This window comes from Amphiprion ocellaris, chromosome 14 (genome assembly GCF_022539595.1).
Source record: "Amphiprion ocellaris isolate individual 3 ecotype Okinawa chromosome 14, ASM2253959v1, whole genome shotgun sequence".
NCBI classification, from domain to species: domain Eukaryota; kingdom Metazoa; phylum Chordata; class Actinopteri; family Pomacentridae; genus Amphiprion; species Amphiprion ocellaris.
In genome coordinates, this window is record NC_072779.1 from 34,318,670 (window position 1) to 34,339,530 (window position 20,861).

General features: G+C 39.6%; 3 protein-coding genes and 1 long non-coding RNA gene across 7 annotated transcripts in view; 1 reads left to right on the forward strand and 3 right to left on the reverse strand.

Annotated features, from left to right (window-relative positions):
* Window positions 1-11,852, reverse strand: part of nup98 (nucleoporin 98 and 96 precursor) — a 46,603-nt gene extending 34,751 nt beyond the window's left edge. For 2 of the 4 annotated variants that reach the window (XM_023269467.3, XM_023269469.3), the window contains exons 1-10: window positions 11,693-11,852; window positions 8,795-8,904; window positions 8,606-8,701; window positions 8,031-8,216; window positions 7,757-7,896; window positions 3,817-3,924; window positions 1,400-1,580; window positions 1,145-1,308; window positions 723-860; window positions 496-631 (exon numbers count right to left, since the gene is read on the reverse strand). In XM_023269467.3, the coding sequence (XP_023125235.1) occupies window positions 496-631; window positions 723-860; window positions 1,145-1,308; window positions 1,400-1,580; window positions 3,817-3,924; window positions 7,757-7,896; window positions 8,031-8,216; window positions 8,606-8,701; window positions 8,795-8,873 (1,228 nt within the window). In that variant the 5' untranslated portion in view covers window positions 8,874-8,904; window positions 11,693-11,852. Of the gene's footprint in view, window positions 1-495; window positions 632-722; window positions 861-1,144; window positions 1,312-1,399; window positions 1,581-3,816; window positions 3,925-7,756; window positions 7,897-8,030; window positions 8,217-8,605; window positions 8,702-8,794; window positions 8,905-11,692 lie in introns of all 4 variants that reach the window. The other 2 variants (XM_023269468.3, XM_023269466.3) reach the window with 1 other exon arrangement.
* LOC129350483 (uncharacterized) lies at window positions 11,060-18,031 on the forward strand. The gene is made up of 2 exons (XR_008603897.1): window positions 11,060-11,340; window positions 16,561-18,031. It is a non-coding gene; the product is annotated as an uncharacterized LOC129350483 (long non-coding RNA).
* Window positions 13,049-17,229, reverse strand: LOC111568039 (odorant receptor 131-2-like). Its single transcript, XM_035947789.2, has 3 exons — window positions 16,739-17,229; window positions 16,544-16,636; window positions 13,049-15,335 (listed from the first exon to the last, which is right to left on the reverse strand). Exon 3 carries the CDS (start codon window positions 14,997-14,999, stop codon window positions 14,046-14,048), a length of 954 nt encoding a protein of 317 aa, XP_035803682.2. The 5' UTR covers window positions 15,000-15,335; window positions 16,544-16,636; window positions 16,739-17,229; the 3' UTR covers window positions 13,049-14,045.
* On the reverse strand, window positions 17,618-20,842 carry rnasekb (ribonuclease, RNase K b). Its single transcript, XM_023269477.3, has 3 exons — window positions 20,621-20,842; window positions 19,056-19,138; window positions 17,618-18,276 (listed from the first exon to the last, which is right to left on the reverse strand). Exons 1-3 carry the CDS (start codon window positions 20,696-20,698, stop codon window positions 18,132-18,134), a joined length of 306 nt encoding a protein of 101 aa, XP_023125245.1. The 5' UTR covers window positions 20,699-20,842; the 3' UTR covers window positions 17,618-18,131.
* Between the last annotated feature and the right edge of the window lie 19 nt (window positions 20,843-20,861).

Here is a 20,861-nt window from a genome sequence, read left to right on the forward strand (position 1 = left end):
GAACACAGGTGTGTGTTCTGCATGTGTACGTTATGTACGGATACTGAATCACGTGACCTAAATATGTAGCGGGCGGCAGGAATTGATGGGACTCAGAAACACCCCCACAATTTAATCAGTTCCTTGTTTGATTTCTGACAGATAAGTCCTGATAAGCCCACAGTGGTGGATTTGTAGCAGGATGACAATCATGTGATCATCAGCAGGCAGCTGATGTAGTGTTCACTTGTTGTCATGGTTACAGTGACACCGTGTCGCTATCTGGCAATGATAGAGAAATCTTGAACAAATCTGTGGATCTAGACTATAAGCTGCATCACTGCCAGAATCTAATCTCTTGGTCCTTGTATCATTTCTGACCTTCACTGAAAATTTCATCCAAATCTGTTAGTCTGTTTTTAAGTAATGTTGCTGACAGACAGACAGACATAGATCGTCACCTAACTCCACCGTTCCTTAGTGTTTTTACTGTATTTCAAACTGAGCCTAAATTACCGAAGGTGGAGGTGTTGGTTCCGGTTCCCAGCGTGAGGGCCGGCTTGTTTCCAAAGAGCCCGGTGCCTGTGCCAAAGGACGGAGCGCTGGTGGTGGTGGGGCCGAAGCCGGCCGTCTTATTGCCGAATAGACTCTGCTGCAAAAGGCAACAAGAGGAAAAACATTCAGAATTCTGCAAAAACGGTGTAATTTTAACAGCAACAATTGATGATGAATCTAGTCTTTACCTGCGTGCCCACGTTTCCAAACCCAGTGTTGGTTTGGCCGAACAGCCCAGTGGCCGTCCCAAAACCGGTGGCGGTGCTGGTTTGAGCTGTGCCAAACAGGCCACCGGACTGAGACGCTGCCGTGTTCCCAAACAAACCCTGAACAAACACCAACACATCCTCACTTTAAAATAGAGACATTCTGACATCCAGGCTGTCTTTGTATAAAAATAAAACTCCAGTTTGAAATTTAAAAATCCACGATACAGTGAGACCGCGAAAAGTGAACTGTGATATGACGAGGAACCACTGTATTTATGAAATTGGCAACTTTACATAAAAAAAAACCTACCAATCAAACTAACATCTGATAGTTTAAGTTGTAGTGATGTATACATTAATGCTATCAGGGTTTAATAATAAAGACATCGCAGGGTTCTCACCATGCTGCTGGTGTTGGCCTGTCCCATGGTGTTGGTGTTGCCGAAGGAGAAGCCGGTGCTCTGAGCGGTGGTGGTCTGACCGAACGGCTTGAAGAGGCTGCCGGCTTGCTGCTGGGTCTGACCGCCAAACAGACCTCCTGTAGTTGTACCGAAGCCGCCGGTGGCTGCTGGAAAGAGGATAACACGTGGCATGTAGCTTCACCAGCTCCAACGCTTCAGGTCGACTCTCCAGGTTGTGTTTTCATCGTTACTTACCGCCTCCAAAGGTGCTCTTGTTCTGGCCGAAAGAGAAGCTGGTGTTGGGGGCCGCAGAGCCGAACAGGCCAGTCGTGGCGCTGGATGTGGCTGTGGCCGGACCAAACAGGCCGCCGGTCCCTGGAGCCATCGGGTTGGTCGGACCTTTCCTGCCCGCCTGGTAGTCCTCCAGCCTCAATTCCTGCAGGCAGAGCGACAGAAATCAGCGTGTTGTTTCAGTGAAATTAACTCAAACACATCAGGCCCCATTTTAAAAACAATTTCTGCTTGAATGTCTCTGATTTGCCTAAAGGTTTTATGGCAGGAGTGTCAAACTCATTCTAGTTCAGGTTCCACAATCAGTCCAATCTGATCTCCAGTGGACCAGACCAGTAAAACCACAGCATAGTAACCTATAAATAACCACAATTCCTAATGGTTCCTTTGTGTTAGTGCAAAAATGTTCACATTTAAGGAATTATCTTTTTACTAAACACTATGAATAACCTGAAATTTATTAAGAAAAATATATTCAGTTTCAACAACATTCAGCCTCAGGTTATCATTTCCACATTACAACTTCCAGATCACAGAATGTCGACAAAGGAACACAACATTTAGTCATCTGGAAGTGAACCACAGAGGATTTTACTTTATGATCAAAATGACAAAAGTCAGACAAAAACAAGACAAAATATTACAAAAATGAGACACAAAATGACAAAAATTAGTAAAACGACAAAACTAAACAAAGAAGAGATTTTAAAAAATTAGACAAAAAGGTAAAAAAGTGACAAAAGAAATGGATAAATGACAAAAATTTGATAAAAAATTAGAAAAGTTGGAAACAAAATGACAGAAAAAAAGACAAAAACACAACCAAGACAAAAAGGAAACACAAAACAACAAAAACATGAAACAAACAAAGTCAGACAAAAAAAAGACCAAAAACAAGACATATTACAAAAATGAGACAAATGACAAAAAATAAGACAAACGACACGAAACAAAAAAGAGAAAAAAGTGATAAAATGGATAAATTACAAAAATTATACAAAAAAATGACAAAAGCGAGAAGCAAAATGACAAAAGTGACACACAAAACAATGAATAAAGCAAAGCACAAAATGACAAAAAGACAAAAACACAAACGAGACAAAAAGAGAAACAAAATGATGAAAACATGAAACAAACAACAAAAGGCATTCAAAAAAAGACAAAATATTACAAAAATGAGGCAAAAATGACAAAAGAACAAGGATCAATCTAGTATTTTACTTCAGTAAGTAGAATTTATTTAAAATTTATAGTTTCACTAATTTACAAACTGTATTTAATGTCTTCTCTGGAATTTTTACATTTTGAGGGCCAGATTGGACCCTCTGGAAGACCGCTTTTGGCCCACGAGCCGCATGTTTGACACCCCTGTTTTATGGCAAACAACATGATTATTCATATAAAGATATTTGTAAAATGTCAGCTTGATATATCAAATAATTTCCAAGACACATATCTTTTCCAGATCGATGTCTTGGTCGTGCTCATGTTATTCTGATGCCATTTATTTGACCTAATGCAGTAAAAATTACACAAAACAGCTGACAAGCCTCCTAACCAATGTTTATGTCTACAAAGTGGAGTCTGACAATAAAAAAAAAAAAATACTATATTGATGAACATTTATATTTTGAGGACCATTTTAAATCTCCAGAACTGTTCTACACAGATTTTAGTTCATGTCAAACTCCCTCAATCAGTTATGAAGCTTCACTGTAAATAACCGTTTTGGATTTTTGTGACAAACTATTTCAAAATATAAACTAATCTACATGTTTTGCTTTGTAATATTGTGACCTGCAGGTACATATGGTTTAGAGAACATAACTAGTTGACTTCTGCATCATCAGTTAATTTTCCTAATGAGCTCAGAGATTAAACTTTTCATGACAGCTTCAGTTTTATTTTTCAAATTCAACTTACCCATAAAACATGCTAAGCTTCCCTGAAAATGTTGGAATAATTCACTGGTTGGCATCAGTTTGCTGACATCGCCAGGCTAAGGCTATCTCTAGGAGTTCTGCTGTTCCCTTTAGCCTGTTGCTAGCACTATCTGGAGCGCTTTAACGTCGTCCTAGCCACATTAAGTGAATCAAATTGCTCTAATTGACAGAAACGTCTCGCGAGCAGACACACAACCTGCAAAAACTGAACAAGCAGCACAGAAATTGCTATAAATCAGGATTTTAGTTGCTTCCACAGCAGCTAAGCCTACGCTAGCAACTCACAGTAAACAGAGAGCTTCCTGTCCTCAGGTGATGATCCTTTACTTCCATTATTGTGATTTATATTCAGTTACAGTAATCCTGATTAAAGAAGTAATCTTGTTCTCTGTATAGTGTAATAAATAACATTTATAACATAAGAGCCTCCAAACTGACCTCCAAGGATTTGTTCTCGTACTCCTTCATGGCGGTGATGCACTGGTGCTTTGTGTTGATGCTCGTGGTCACACCTGCTTTCACCATCGTGTCACTTCCAGTTGGGGGCTAAAAGAGTAAAAAAATAAATTAGAAAACCTATGAACAAACTGGACCGTTTCTGTCAGGAATAATACTGTTTAAGATGCATTTTAATCACCAACAATTCAGCGTTTCCACGACAACTGCACAGGCTAACAAGAACCTGTTGCCAAGCCAAAACAATTTATCTTTTATGGTACAAATAAACATTTATTTGGACATCCAGTCTTTCCCTTTTGCAACCAACATTGCTGTTTTTTTCTAGATTATCATCGGCCGCCCATCCTAATAAACTATTATTGTTTTAAGGTCCGTTTCCAGGGCAGTTTATACTGAGTAAACTATAAAAATTAGAATCTTTCCCTGATAATATCAGCAAAATGATTCACTGAAGAGAAAACGGTGTGCTGCACAGTAGTCCAGTGTTTCAACAAACTAAAGACGCAAATTTCACAGTTTTCTCGTAGTTGGTCACATTATCAGTCAAAGAATCCTTAAAGGAAATGAGACAGTGGCTGTTTATGAAGCCATTTTTAACATTTAACTGATGCTTGCCACAAAATCAGCTCGTCTGTCTTCGACTGCTGTTCCCGATAAACACTGCCCTGTTTCTTACGCAAGAACACGAAACCATTAATCATCATTAACCGCTACAGAAGCCTTCATCATGGTGGCCTGTTGACAGCTAAACCTCCACAAAGCTCTCTGGAACCAACTCTGGAAAAAACGTCACAAATCTACAACAACACAACTGAACTAACAACTCACTACAATACCAACAGTTTGGATTTCAACATGAACATTCTCATGGTTCTTTGCGTCTGATTGACGGCCTCCTCTGGTAGCTACAGTACCAAACAGAAGGAGGCTCCACCTGGTGGTGGAACCAGGTACTATAGCTTAGCTACAACATACACTACCGTTCAAAAGTTTGGGGTCATCCAGACAATTCCATGTTTTCCATGAAAACTCCCACTTTTATCCATGTGCTAACATAACTGCACAAGGGTTTTCTAATCATCAATGAGCCTTTAAACACCATTAACTAACACAATGTACAGTGGTCCCTCGTTTATCGCAGAGGTTTGGGTCCAGAACCCCCCACGATAGGCAAAAATCCACGAAGTAGCGGCCTTGTATTTATTTTATTATTTATATATATTTTAAGGCTTTATAAACCCTCCCACACTCTTATAAACACTTCCTATGCTCTTAAACCTACGTTTATGATGTGAAATGAACAAGGCGAGATGCTGAGCGCTGCTATATGTGGGAGACAGAGGAGGCTGATGCATTTTATTTTCATTTAATATTCTTTTAACCCCTTGACGCCTGAATATATTTACAATTAAATAAAAAACATTTTTTGTTTGTTTTTGTTTTCCAGCTGATGCTAAAATAAGTACAGATTGTTGATTTATCTTTTACACATAGAACATAGATACATAGATATATAATAATATTAAGAGATATATAATAATTAGGTCCCACTGACTGGTCCTACGAGAAACCAGTGCTTACAAAAGGTTCCAAGGTACGTATTGAATATGCACAAAGCAGCATTAGGGGAATGGATACGCTATCTATGCTGAAGTCTGAATGAAAGTGTTATGTTGCGAATTCGCGACAATAGGCATCACGGGGTTAATGTGTTTTAATTATTATTTTTTATAGAATATTTTTTAGGCTACAAAGTGCTTATTTTACCGCAAAATTATAAAAATTAAAATTATACTGCAAAATCCTTCAATATAGTGGAAAAATCCATGATACAAAATTAGATATGTACAATTTAAAATGAGAAGATAATTTTTAACACTGGTTCTGTTGGGAGTTCCCTGAGATCTGGTTAATTCTCATCACTGAGGACTTTTTTCCTCTCAAAGCGGTGAAACATAAAATACGACGCCTCCAACCCACATCAGATCATCTTATCTGTCAGCTGCAGACACTCTCACTGGTCTGCCTCTTGAACTGATAAACTCCTTTTATCGTTTTCTACAATGTCACTTCCATTTCTACAGTAAAGACATCAGAGACCGTACGAACTTTTTAGACTGAAAACTATCGATAATTCTGTAGAACACTATGTTTTGTGTCACTCTCTCTTTTCAGTAATAATATCTGATCATGTCAACACACAACGCAGTAGTAGTAGACAGTAATCGCCAACATGTGCCAGTAGGACTAAATAAAAAGCTCTAAAGCATTACACTCCCTCATCTCAGGATTTCATAATTGTGGTCCGACTCCTGCTGCTGTTTGACAGAATTAACACACGAGCAGCTACTAGTTCTCTCGAGTCAAACTGAGTCTAATCTTCCTTATTTATTGATGTACTTCTGGAAATAAAGCTTCTCTAACAACAAGTATGGAGACAGGTGGCTTCATATAGGATGGATGCTTTCCTAAACTGGCCAATATACACACAAAAACGCGTCTTTTGATTTTTTTGGCTGAATTAGGGCTGCAGCTATCGATTATTTTAGCAACCGAGTATTCTATCGATTATTCTGGTGATTAATCGAGTAATCAGATTCCATGCTTAGCGTTACAGCATCAATAGCGGAAGTGAAAGTGCTGTGCAACAGAAATAACCATCCTGGTGGAACAAAGGCGGGGTGTATTATTCATATATACTATAGTACAGGGGTATTTAACTAAAACTAAAGCCATGGGAACCCCACATGTATCTAGCTGGTGATGCAGAAATCACATTAATATACTTTTATCTTTGATCCTTGTTAACTGCTGCTACTACAGCTGATAGAACATAAATAAGAAACTGATCACTTTATTAATATTAATTACAGAGAATATTCAATGAGTAACTTTAGTTTCACTTTGATTTGGCCTCAGATTAAAGTGATTTCCTTCATTATGAGACAGTGTCAGACCTACATACACTTAAATACAATATCATGTTTGAATATATGAAGTTTGATAGTTTTATTGTGCAGCTGTCTGTTATCAATAACCAGCTGCATCGATCGGTAAAATAAATACATTAACGCATGATTAATAGTTTTCTACCAGCATTCCTGTCTCATATAAGTTCCAGCTGCAGCTTTTTACAGTCATAAATGTTTATGTTTCTCATTGTTCTCCATTAAAACAACCTGAACACATCGGTTCATTTAGTGCAGAAAACGAGTCACATGATGGTTAAAGCTCCCGCTTGTGTGGCGAGTTTGAAGCAGAAAGTCTGAGTTAAAGAAAGTTGAAACCCACCTTCATACACGTTAACTCTGACTGAGGTTTTTAGGTTTTGTCGAGTCACACAAAGAAAGTCTGACTATGTTAAACTGTCTTCATAGTTCATTTCTGATCTGATGAACGCTGTAAACACTAGAAAAGCTGTGCCAGTTAAAATAGAAGCGTCCCGTCAGATTTAAAATCGGATGAAGTCTGGGTCCGGACCAGTTAGTGACCTGGGATCTAGGATGTCGAGGATTAAATGACGCCTCGATTCAGAGAATTTTGCCTCGTGGAATTTTAGTAATTGAATTACTGGAATAACTGGAGGAATCGTTTCGGCCCTCGGCTCAACCACAGTTCTTGGAGACAGTCTGAGATTTCTTTGAGCATTTTTGCCATCGCTCATTTCCAAAAGTTTAAGTGTGAACGGTTTCACTTTTCCAATATCAGACGGCCCAGATATTCTCAAAAATCACTAAATATTGTTTTATATTCGAGCCAGTAAGGTGTCTAAATGTGTACGCAGACATCAAACTACAACTTTAGCTTCCAGCAGCTAATAGTCAATAATAATGAATCTACAGTCTGTACGTAACACAGAGTCTTTGCAGCTACAGCAGAAAGCATGACTCTGCATCCCGTCTGCGTGTGAAAAACTCACGTTGAATTTCACGGTGGTTCCTGGCTGCTGTGCGGCAGAAAACCCGGAGCCTCCGAACAGCGAGTTGGTTCCACCGAAAGGGTTGGAGGTGGTGTTGGTGGACCCGAACAGCCCGCCGCTGCTGGTGCTCGTCCCAAAGCCTGGAGGACACGAAGACAGGAAGGTTCAGATGTGGAGTTCAGATGTAAAAGTTGAACCTTACTGACAGATATTCTGAGCTCCATAACAGAGATTGAAACAGCACTAAATGTGGTGCAGTGTGGAGGGTTCTCACTTCCAAAAGAGGTGGGCTTGTTGGCACCGAAGGCATTGTTCTGCTGGGAGAAAAGTCCGCCGCTGGTGCCTGTTCCGGTGTTGCCAAACAGGCTGGTGGACGTGCCGCTGGCTGCACCAAAACCAAAGCCGGTGCTGGTGGAGGAAGTTGCTGGTTGGCTGAAGGTACTGGAGCCAAAAAGACCACCTGGAGGAAGCAAAACGACGACACAAAATGACAAAAACAAGACGTGAAATGACAAAAATGAAACAAAATAACAAAAACAAGAAAATGACAAAAGTAATACACAAAATGACAAAAACAAGACACAAAATGACAAAAATGAGACACAAAACAAAACGACAACAAGGCAAAAAATGACACAAAGAGACACAAAATGCCAAAGACACAAAAGCTACAAAACAAGACACACAACAACAAAAACAAGACACAAAACGACAAAAACAAGGCATAAAATGACAAAAACAAGACACACAACAACAAAAACAAGACACACAACAACAAAAACAAGACACAAAACGACAAAATGACAAAAACAAGACAAAAAAAACCTATTAACAGCCACTAAAACACACCTGGTTTATTCTGTGTGGAACCAAACAGCCCTCCAGTGTTGGTGGTCGTCCCGAACGCAGACGTCCCGAAGCCTCCCGGCGTCCCAAAACCTGTGTCTGCAGAAACACAGTTCACATGAGGACACATGGACATGGAGGAAACTCACAATTTGAATCACCTGCTGAACGACTGTCTATAAAATGACTTACTTTGCTGACCAAAGGTTGATGAGGTTCCAAACCCTCCCGTCCCTCCACCGAAGGGAGTACCAAACGACTTGTTGAACATGATGGCCTGCTAGCAGGACCGCATAAGTCTTCTTTACGGAGACAAACAGGAACAGCCAGGTTAAAAACAAGTCAGATAAACTCCTCTGTGACATTTAAAAAAAATTAATAAAATAAGATAAAACGGCATCTTAGTGGGAGACATGCTGATTTCTGTTCTGAATCTAAACTAGAACTAAACCGAGTTATCTGACTGCTGCTGAGGCTTATTTCTAAGTAACATAATGCAGAAAAACAGGCTGGAGATGAGTAAAATGTGGTGTTATCAGATAGTTTTTCCAGACATGTAGAGAGTTTCCTTCAACATTTACAGTAAAGCTGTTACTTCTGTCTTCACTTAGAAGTAGAGAACAATGAGTTTCTAACCATCAACAGGGAGTCCAGTAAAGATGACATTACGAAAAGAAAGAAGAAGAAAGTTCTGGATTTAAATACACTAAAACACGGGTGTCAAATATGTGGCCCACGAGCCAATACCGGCCCTCAAAGTGTAAAAATTCCAGAGAAGACATTAACTGCAGATTGTAAATTACTAAAACTATAAATTTAAAATAATGTCTAGACCATGACAAGTTGCTTTCATCATAAAGTAAAATACTAGATTGTTCATTGTTCTTATTTTGTGTCTCATCGTAATATTTTTGTCTCGTTATTGTTGTCTTTTTTGTCTGACTTGTGATTTATCTCATTTGTCATTTTGTGTCTTATTTTTGTAAAATTTTGTCTTGTTTTTGTTGTTTTGTCTTTTTGTCACTTTCATCAAGTACTAGACTGTTCATTAAGCAATTTTTGTCTCATTTTTGTAATATTTTGTCTTGTTTTTGTCATTTTGTGTTTCTTTTTTGTCTTATTTTTGTCATTTTGTGTTTTGCTTTATTCGCTGTTTTATGTACATTTTTTGTCATTTTGTGTTTTTTTGTCTCGCTTATGTTAGCCTATTTTTTAGTCATTTTGTTTCTCGCTTTTGTCATATTTTTGTCTAATTTTTGTCATTTATTCATTTTTGGTCACTTTCTAACTTTTCTGTCTAATTTTGTGTCTCTTTTTTCTTTTGTTTAGTTACATTTTTTTTTCATTTATTGTCATTTTGGGTCTCAATTTTGTAATATTTTGTCTCATTTCTGTTATATTTTGGCTTGTTTTTTTTTGTTTGACTTTTGTCGTTTTGATCGTAAAGTAAAATCCTGTATGGTTCAGTTTCAGAGGACTAAATGTTGTGTTTGACATCTCTGTCAAACATGCGGCCCGTTACTAATAATAACTAACTTTATTTGTATAGCAGCTATACAAATAAAGTTACTATTATTATTATTTGAGACACTGTAGAACATTTGAAACAGGGGTTTTCATCTCTTTTTTTGTTTACATCTGCAAAAATAATCCAGGTTCAAATCAAACTGTGAATCCTGAGTCCTTGTGATTAAGACCAGAGTAAACAGGAACACTGGCCGGTGTGAGGAGACACAATGGACCTGACATATGCGTGAGACACAGAATTACAAAAGAACAATGAGCAGTCTAGTATTTTTTTATGAAAACGACAAAAAACTACAAAAAACAACAAGAACAGGACAAAACATTACAGAAATAAGACACAAAATGACAAAAAATGAGAAAAATGACAAGTCAGACAAAAAAGACATAAATCAACAAAAATGAGACCAAATATTACAAAAACGAGACACAAAACGACAAAAATGAGACACAAAATGACAAAAAGACAAAACCAAGACAAAAATATTACAAAAATGAGACAAAATGATAAGAACAATTAACAATCTAGTATTTTACTTCATGATGAAAACAACTCGTCATTGTGTAGAAATTATTTTAGATTTATAGTTTTACTAATTTACAATATGCAGTTAATGTTTTCTCTGGAATTTTTACACTTTGAGGGCCAGATTAGACCCTCTGGAGGACCGCTTTTTCACCACGGGCCGCATGTTTGTCACCCCTGTCAAACATGAGGCCCGTTAGTAATAATAAGAGTAACTTTATGTGTATAGCAGTTATACAAATAAAAGTACTATTATTATTATTTGAGACACTGCAGAATGTTTCAAACAGGGTTTTCAGTCTCTTTTTGTGTGTGTTTACATCAGCAAAAATAACCTCGGTTCAAACCAAACTGTGAATCCTGAGTCCTTGTGATTAAGACCAGAGTAAACAGGAACACTGGCTGCTGTGAGGAGACACAATGGACCTGACGTGTGGGGTCTGAGTCCTACTGAATCAGCTGGAAGTCTGGAGGACGAAGCAGCAGACCAGGGTTTACCAAAGTGAAGCTGCTATTCTGTAAATCCTGTAGGGACAGAGTCAGACACAACAACAGAACCGGACCCCGGCTAGCCCCTCGCTACCTCACCTAACCTCCAGCTCCACGTGCTAACAGCTAACCGGGCTGCACCGTTGGTCGGCACCGTTCTTCCAAAACACAACGTTACCGTCACGTGCGTGCTATCTGGGTGAGTTTGAACCGGTTGGGAACCAAACCCGGGAGGGACCGAGCCAGACGAGGCCAGTTAGAAACCAACCGCACCTGAACCCGGCTAGCAAACGCTGCTAGCATAATATCCGTTCGGCTAACAAGAAGTTCGCTCAGTGGATTCACCGAACTGAACTGCTCCCGTTAACGGCCAGCCGGTACACCGATATTAACCACTGTTATATTATATTTACCGTTGTACTGACAGTTGGAAGTTACCTGCGTCAAGCTAACGTTAGCCTGCTAACTAGCTACTCGGCTAGCGCACCCGCTAACTTTGGAAAACAAACGAGTTCAGAGAAGGGACAGCCGCTACTTTCACCGACATTTACCGTTAACAGCGCAGTTAGCGGTGTCCGGTCTCTCTGTCCGCCGTCCTCCCGCGGTGGTAGAGCCACGGAGTCCGAAATGTTCAGCGAAGGAAGTGAGTTTAGCTGAACATCAGCTTAGCTTCGTCCGCGAGGAGGGAAAACTGTCCACCAGCAACCGTCACCACGCACTTTCATACGTCCTACGTCATGACGTCTAGGACGAAAACGCCGCACCGAATAAAATAAAATAAAACGCGTTTTATTTAAACTGCATAAAATTAATCAAGAAATAAATAGAATTTTAAATAGATAAACACACAAGTAAAGACTGAATTTATTTTACTTTTTAAAATTACATATATTTGTCAAAAACAATTAGAAAAACGACTCAACCTGTATGTATTCATTAAAACGTTTAAAATCAAAATTAGGTAAATGCATAAATAAATAACACATCTATTTGTGAAATTGTATGTATGTAGTCAAAACATCTTATTAAGATTTCACATACATTTAAATAAATAAAAGCTAAAGAAATTCCGGTTTCTTTTTTAATGATCTGTATTAATTCAAAATGATCAATTAATATTTTTTGTCTCATTTATTTAATAAACAAACCCTATCCAGTACAACATTTTATTCAATAAATTTTTATTTATATTTATTAATTCAAAATAATTAGATAATATTTTATATATCTTATAAATCTACATTGTGTTATTTTTTTAGGTTGCATGTATTTATCAGAAACATTTATCAATCATATTTAATTTTATTAATAAATAAATTGTACATGTTAATATAAAACAGTGAAGCAATATATTGTGGACTACACTAGTCTTACTGTACGTGTTAATTAAAAAACTAATGATATTTTATTTACCATTTAAATGAATAAATACTGAAAGAAATACCATGTTTTATTTATTTAATAGTAAATATTCATTAAAATGATTTTATGTCAATATTTTATATACTACTAAAATAAATTCAGTTATATAAATGAAATGGAGTATTTGTACAACATTATTCTGGGGAAATTTTTTTTTAAATGTAAGAAATTCCAGTTTCCAATTTCTTATTATATAGTACATATTATTATTATTATTATTATTATTATTATTATTATTATTATTATTATTATTATTATTATTATTATTATTATTATTATTATTATTATTACTACTACTACTACTATGTACATCCACTAAGACCACTACATTTAAAACGCTTAAACATGTGATGTGTATTTCTGGTTTTGTTTCATACAATTCTTGATGAAAACATTTAATCACTCATTCGTCTCTTTTTCATTCACCTTTAATGATTCCACATGTTTTTTAAGTTCTCTTAAATTGGATCAGAATAAATTACAGGAACATTTTAGAAACACTTGTTTATTGTTTACTGTAATTTATTACACTGACAAAATGAAATAAGTTACAGTAAATAAACACAATAAGGTCAAATAAAAGCCGGTTGTGCTCGTAATGGTGACGTTTTAGAGACTTTAGAACATCTGTAGCACTTGTTCTGAAAATAAGGTTTTGGAGAAACAACATTATTGACTGACAACAGAATCCAGCTACATTCATGACATTTACAATCCAGTCAGGGTTTACATTTAAAGCCTTCACCTTTTTTCTGAAATAGTCATTAAATTATCGGCTTCTTTCTCCTCCACGTCCTGCATTAGTTTCACTGTCTGTCTTTATTTCTAATCATGTTCTGACTGTACAGCTTTATTTAAACACTCTACAGGTAAATAGAACTGTAATGCAGCTTAATTAGACTTTTGTTTCTGTGAAGCGATGTTCTCAAAAACACAGTAAAGACATGAAGCAGCAGAAAAGTACAATCATGAAGCCTGTTAAAATCAGCCACGTGTTTTCGACTGGAGGCCAGACTCTCAAACAACACAAACGAGACACAAATGAGGCAACAAAACAACCAAAAGCTGGAAACAAAACCACTAAAATGAGACTTAAAACAGCAAAAACCTCACAATATGACAACAATGAGGCTCATAAAAACAACAAAACTATAAAATCAACCCTGACCCTGGACTCAAGGAAAACATTGCTAATGTTGAATCCAGATTTTTTGGAAAAACAGATTTTTTCCTGATTTACAAATAACGTCATTCTACCTGTGTCTCCCTGCAGAGAAGACATTTCTGAGTTTCTCTTTGTTTCCATATAACTTTAGATCGCAGTAAATAATGAGCCCACAGTGAGTAATAATAAGACAGGAGCAGAAAACACCCAAAAAACTGCCTGGAGTTCAGAGCGTTAACAGGATTGTCAGTGACTTTCAACCAATACCGACATTAACAAATGAATAATTTTCATATCAACCTGCCTCAGTGTTTCTCTCAGCTGCTGGCCGGAACCACGGAACGTCCGAGTCGGCAGCAGAGGTGGTCGAGGAGGACGGGCCGGATCCTCTGGTCTCTGAGTCCATAGATGAGCGAACTCAGACATCGGGATAAGATGACGAAGCACACGTAGAAGACATTCTGGACTCGCACAAACACGATCCTGGTGACGGCTGTGGACAGAGCGATGAGCAGCGGGTTGTAGATGGTGGAGGACAGACTGAGGCCCAGCTGCACCAGATGCAGCAGCAACGTGTTTCGAGCTTTACGGGCCAAAGTTTTGTCTGCAGAGGCCGACCTGGCTGCTGCTGCCACGCCGACATAGGAGGAGGCGATGGCCACGCCGGCCGACACAAACAGAAAACCAGTGAAGGCTCTGTCATAGTCAAGAGACACAGATCCAAGCATCATGGCTAAATTAGAACAGAGATCTTTCACCTGCAGAATCCCCAACTTCTGAAACGATAAAGACAAGAGAAGTCGAGTGAGATTGTTCAGTGTACTGACGGCCCACACCGCGGTGACGGCCACCGCTGTGTTCCTGACGGTGATGATGGTGGTGTGTCTCAGAGGGTAACACACAGCCACATATCTCTCCACAGACATCAACACCAGAGTGAGGGGAGAGATCACAGTGGTGAGATTAGTGAGCAGAGTGAGACAGCTACACACCGGATAGGACAGCTTCACCCTGCAAACAGCCAGAATAAACATGACCTGACTCAGAGCCAGCTGCACGGTGTCTGCAAACAGGAGGTTATACAGGAGGACGTAGCGAGGAGTCTCACAGAACACCGGCTTACTCCTCAGAGAGAACAGCATGGTCCCGTTAACGTAGAGGAACACACAGGAGGGAACCGTAGACAGAGTGGAGACCATCAGCTTCTCCAGGAAGCCCCAGTACTGCAGCTCCTCGGTGGCATTGGAGGGAGAATGAGGTATAGACGACATCGCAGAGAAAAGTCAACACATTAAATATTCACAGAAGCACAACAGCACAAAGTTCCTATAGCAGTTCAGATGAAACCCAGAAACATGCAGATCCACTTTCCTGAGCAGTCGCTCAGCAGGCTGGAGTTTGTTTCCAGGTGGGCAGAGCTGATCTGCAGGTTCTGCTTCACCCCACTCACCGTTTATGAATTCTGAGCTCACGGTCTGGTCACATGACACATCACATGTCAACATGAAGAGTAGATTCACAGCAATGATGAGACGGCCTACAGAGAGGACGTTCTGAACCTCACCACCTGGTGCTCCCTCCATGACCTGGCACTCAAATAAGATTATCTGAGGGGACACAGTAGAGAGGGTCAGGGACTTTAAATTCCTGGGAACATACATTTCTCAAGACCTTACATGGGTCACTATAACACCAATGCCCTCATGAAAAAGGCACAGCAGCGTCTGTACTTTTTAAAGTCATTGAAGAAGGTCAACCTGTCCCAGGAACTGCTGTTGTCCTTCTACAAATGTTCTGTAGAAAGCATTCCTCACCAACAGCATCCTATGGCGCTTTTCCACTAGCACTTACTCGGCCTGACTCAACTCCGTTTAGGTCGTTTTCCATTACAATTGAGTACCACCTCATCGTGGGTAGAGTCACAAAACACTCACCATCCTCGAACATGGTCTCGAGTTGAGGCCACTTTCCCTCCCTGTCGCTCACTGGTCGGTGCCCATAAATGGCGTCCATTTGTCTAAACCACTTCCAACACCTCTGGTTTGACCCACTCCAGCAGTTGTGATCCTTCATGGACCGATAGTCACTTTTGAGCTTTTACAGCTTCTCCTGACACTGATTCACTGTCCTGCTGTATCTATGGGCAGCCATCACTCGTTGTGAGTCGCACCGTCCAGCTCCCTCTGTGGTTCTTTGGTCCACCACCAAAGACAGAAAAGTCTCGACCTCTTCATTCGTCCACAGTACAGGTCTTGTATGTCGTCACTCCCTGTCCAATCAGTGGCCTGGCTCGTCTCAGCTCGCTTGGAACCCCAGGTACTATTTTAGTAGGTACTAAAATAGTACCTGCTACCAGGTACTACGTCCTAATGGAAAACCTCACAAACCCAGTAGAGTTGAGCTGAGTAGGCACTAGTGGAAAAGCACCATTATTGTGGTACAGGAGCAGCTCTCAGGCTGAGGAGAAGCCTCTGGAAAGAGTCAGGAAGTCAGGACAGAGCATCATAGGAGCACACTGGCTTATTGTTTATGTGGTCGAACCTGAAACTATTTATGTTGGAATAAGTTCAACACGGTGAAACTATTGGTTAGAAATCTAAAGATTTCATTGTTGATGTTTTAATGTTAGAATATAATAGAACAGATCAATAAAAAAAGCGAGAATTAAACCAACACAACTGAGTCGCCTTAAAATCAGAAACACAACTGGAGCTGACGAGAATTTGCTTCATTCCAAACCTGAGTTTCATGTTTGTTTTTACTTTAAGGCGTCTTATCTGGAACACGGTGGCCTTTAAACAGCTCTAATACTCACTTTCTGCTTCTCTGCAGCCGCTGGATGAGTTCTTCGTGGAATCCGATCGCTGCTGCAGTCACCAAACGGCGGGAAGACGAAGGATTCGAATCTCTGAACCAGGAACATAAACAGTCTGCAGTTTCCTGTTATTCAACACTCCCATTCATTGTCTATGTAAGAGCAATACATTCTGGTCACGCTGTGTTGACATACCCGTTTCCCAGATCAGCTGGATGCAGTAGAGGCGTACTGCTGCCATCTACAGGTCATTTCTGGTATGACATGGCTAGTGTAGAGTCCAGTACGCTCTAAAAAAACAGCAGCATTCATCAATCTGTTTCTGTTGGGACAACTTCTAGAGAAGTTATGTTCAACCAACCAAACCCAGTCAGAGAAATCAGATTTTCCAAATGTATTTTTAATTACTTAATGACTGGCAGCATAAACCCAAGTTTTTAGGCTGATTTTATCTCACTGTAACCAGCAGCAGCCTCACAGATTGTCTTTGGTCAAAATGTCTTCAATATCTGACTGTGGGATTTGTTAACTTAATATCTTGAGTTTGTTAAACTTGCCTTCTCAAGTTCATTTAACTCTGCTAGTTTTACATTTTCACAACTGAGCCTTTACTGACTCGGTATCAGTACAAACTTAAGCCCCGTTCTTTCATATCCATTATCGCACACATGGCCTGAAGGGAAAACATCTGTGGCAGATTTTGAGCAGCTTTCTAAAACAAAAATTGTTTAAAACAAATTTACTTCACCCAGAGGTCATCAACCGCCACAGAAGTCTTTGTCATGGTGCCCATTGGTAGCTAAACTCCCACAATGCTCTCTGATTGCCAACATAAACTGTATTCTGAGTGACGCCTCCTGTGGTCTCCACAATATTAAACAGGAAGAAGCTCCGCCTGGTGGAACAAGCAGGTACTACACCTGATCTACATTTACTGACATCATGGAGAGAAAACAGGTTTTCTATGTCTTTTGGAGCCTCAGTACATCCTACCATCTAATACTACATTTACCCTCTCATACTACATTTACCTTTGACACAAATGACTTCGATGCTACAAAAAGGAAACAGTCATTTGTCCATTTTACACACATAAACTTTATTGCAAAGGATGTTTTTGTCACATCAACACCTTTAAATCCACTTTAATGACAAACAGATGTTCTTTTCTGTCACGTTTTAATGTTTCTCGATGTTCATTTCTGAGCCGGTAAAATGACGATATGTCTGACGTTAATACGAAGGGTTTGGTAGCAGAGTGGTCTGACCTACTTTCTGCCATTTTAGACAAAAACAGGTTAGAAGTTTTGTGTTTTCAAGAACGGTCTACCACTGGAAGCGCCACTGTAGTGCTGTATTTAGGCTGGTCAGACCATTCTGCTTCTAACCCCATCACCTAAATCATGAAATAAATCTCTAAGGATTGGTCACTTCAGGAAGAACTCATTCACAGGAATCATGTCACATTTCATCCAACAACAACAACAACAAGAACAACAACAAACAGGTAAATTCAAAATAAATAACCCTGGCCCCTCCCCCTCATTAATCTAAGCCAATCAGACGAATTAAAACGCAGAGGCGCTCCTTATGTCACCATGTACTCCTGCCGCTTGTTGAGTCGGACCTGGCAGAGCGAGACGGCGCCGATGGCCACGTAGACGGCGGCGGCGATGAAGCAGTTGATGCCCACCTGGTTGTAAAGGTTGTAGATGTTCTGAGGAGGACTTGCACTGCAGGACAGAAGAGATAAAGGACATCTGAGCATCCTGCTGTCTCACAGTTTAATAAAAGACTTAAACAAGCTAAATTACAAACAGTCGACTGAGTGTCTGAAGGTGTGTGTCCACTAGATGCGATTTTCCCACTTGTAAACGCACCGCATCTGAAAATCGCACGGACGGTGGGCGGTCACTAGTGGGTCACTATGTGGTCACATGACAGCGCTGGAGCTTCAGCGGCCGTTACGTGGTCACGTGACTGAGCGTTCAGCTGGACAGTCCAGCAGATGAGTCGGATAAACACAGCGGCTTAGCTGCAAACTTTCTCTTTTATTTCAAAAAACACTTCAGTGAAAAGTATCTCTGAAAGCATTTGAGGTGAGAAATAATCTGTGCAGCAGCTGAATCTGTCCTGGTTTTAGTTCACCAATGGCTAGTTTAGAAGTTTGAGGACAGTTTCACGATGCGTGGAATCTCCACACGCCACCTTGAATTTGCATAAAGTAGAAGTCCAGTCTACTTTATGCAAATGAACTGCAGGTAAGCACACCGCAACCGGGCCAGCATGCAGCATGCGAGGGGTATGGGTGGGATGGAAGGTGGTGAAGCGCGTTTTTGAGAAGTTTGATCTTGCTTCGGAGTTTGACAGCATTAGCGTGGCATTAGCATGGATATCTCCGTCTCCGGCTTCTCTCTTCTGGTGTTGTCCGAATATTCAGATTTCAAAATTCATACTCGGATAACGACCGAATATCCCAATATTCAGTCTAGCCCTAGTTTTCAGGACTCACTCGTTACGGATGTCCTCCTCAGTGAACGGGACGTCCTCGATCAGGACAGCTGACTTGGCACTGAAGAAGATTCCCAGCATCGCCTACAACGACAGAACAGGGAGGGTCAACGTGGGGCTCTGGGACCCAGCAGGGCCGCGGGACGAGTCGTCAGGAATAACCAGTCGAAGCCCAAAGATGCTTTCATCAGTCACTGATTAGTCAAACAAACGTCTAAATATACTCACTGCTGTTTCAGAAAAACTAATGTGATGACGTTAAATGATTGTTTTGTTCTGAGAAAAGTCCAAATGCCCAAAAGTATTTTGTTTGTAATCATATATGAAGAAGAAAAGCAGGAAATTCTCTCATCTGAGAGTCAGGAATCAGAGAACATTTGGCAGAATTAAACGGAGAAATTTGAGCCATTTTGGACAAATTTTAAAGCAATTTTAGACAATTTTCTCAGTAATATTTTTTGGACAAGTTTCCAGGTTCAGTCAAATCAAATAAATCTGCATTATTTTGGACAATCTATTTTGAATTTTTCTGACAAGTTTAAATCACTTTGGACAAATTTTGAGTCATTTTGGATGTTTTTTTTTTTTTCAAACATTCTGAGACACTAATTTAGACATTTTTCAATTATTTAGTCATTATTTGAGAAATTTTGGACAAATTTTCTCAATCATTTTGGACAGGTTTCCATGTCAGAGTCATACTAAATATGAACATTTCTCTCGTAGTTTTGTGTTTAATTTTTGTTGTTTTGTGTCTTGTTTTTGTTGGTTTGTGTCTAGTTTTTGTTGTTTTTGTATCTCATTGTGTCGTTTTGAACATATTTTCAATTAAACGATTTTAGCTTGAAAAACAATCCAAGTGATCATTAGAATATATGCAGGATATTTTTCTGCTTTTCTTTCCAACAGACTAACTCATCATTTTGGTTTCAGCTTCATGTCACTGCAATCTGGAGGTAACAGAGTCTGACTATTGTGTGACTCTTTTAAGACAATAAATAATAATAATAATAAAAGGAAGAAGAAGAAACATGATGGCTGCAGCAGAAAAAGTGAGTTCCTGGTCTGAAGCATCACATGAGGACAGAAAAAGACACATGATGCATCTGGAGGACATTTTTAACTCCTTAATTAACCAGATCTCACTAACATGCTAAATTAATACCAGATACCAGGGATTAGTCTGTTCATGAATGACCTCCTGCTGCACCTTAACAATAATCTGAACACTTTAACATTTAAATTTCAAACATTTAGGTTCATCTCACAGAAAACCCAGACTTTAGTCACCACCATTACGTTCCTTGATTACTGGTGCAGCGTCGGTGCTAGCAGCTGAAGAGCATTTAGTTTAACCTACGCGGGCTCCGTCTATCTCCCGGAGCAGAGTTGGGTTCAGGAATTACTCTGCGACACGATTTGTGTTACACCAACAGGAGCTTCATTAAAAACCAGCACCGAATAGTTTTGATGTTAAGTTTTAATAAAAGCGTCTCAATCTCCGTGAGAAGCTCGTAGTTAATCAGGACTATTCCAGGGAATAGTCGGAGCCCACCCGGAGCTTACCAGCATAATGACGCCCCAGATACTGATCACGATCCCGCAGGCGGCCATCTTTGGCCCGCAGAACAGAAGCGACGGCATGTCGGCGTTCACCCAATCAATTGATCGACTGATCACAAACTGATTATATTTATTTTATAATCTCTAAACTGAGAAACGATCCATCGAAGGACCGAGCCTCGCAGTCAGCTAATCCTCTGCGCTCGGCTTTACTCGGAGAAGTTCGATGACCAATGAAATGTCT

Bases quoted from the DNA above. Each gene is read 5' to 3' on its own strand.
- LOC111568039 (XM_035947789.2), bottom strand. From the start codon at position 14,999: ATGTCGTCTATACCTCATTCTCCCTCCAATGCCACCGAGGAGCTGCAG.
- rnasekb (XM_023269477.3), bottom strand. From the start codon at position 20,698: ATGCCGTCGCTTCTGTTCTGCGGGCCAAAGATGGCCGCCTGCGGGATC. The intron at 19,139-20,620 runs GTAAGCTCCGGG...CTGTCGTTGTAG, and splicing joins TCTGGGGCGTCATTATGCTG to GCGATGCTGGGAATCTTCTT. The intron at 18,277-19,055 runs GTGAGTCCTGAA...TCTGTCCTGCAG, and splicing joins GAGGAGGACATCCGTAACGA to TGCAAGTCCTCCTCAGAACA.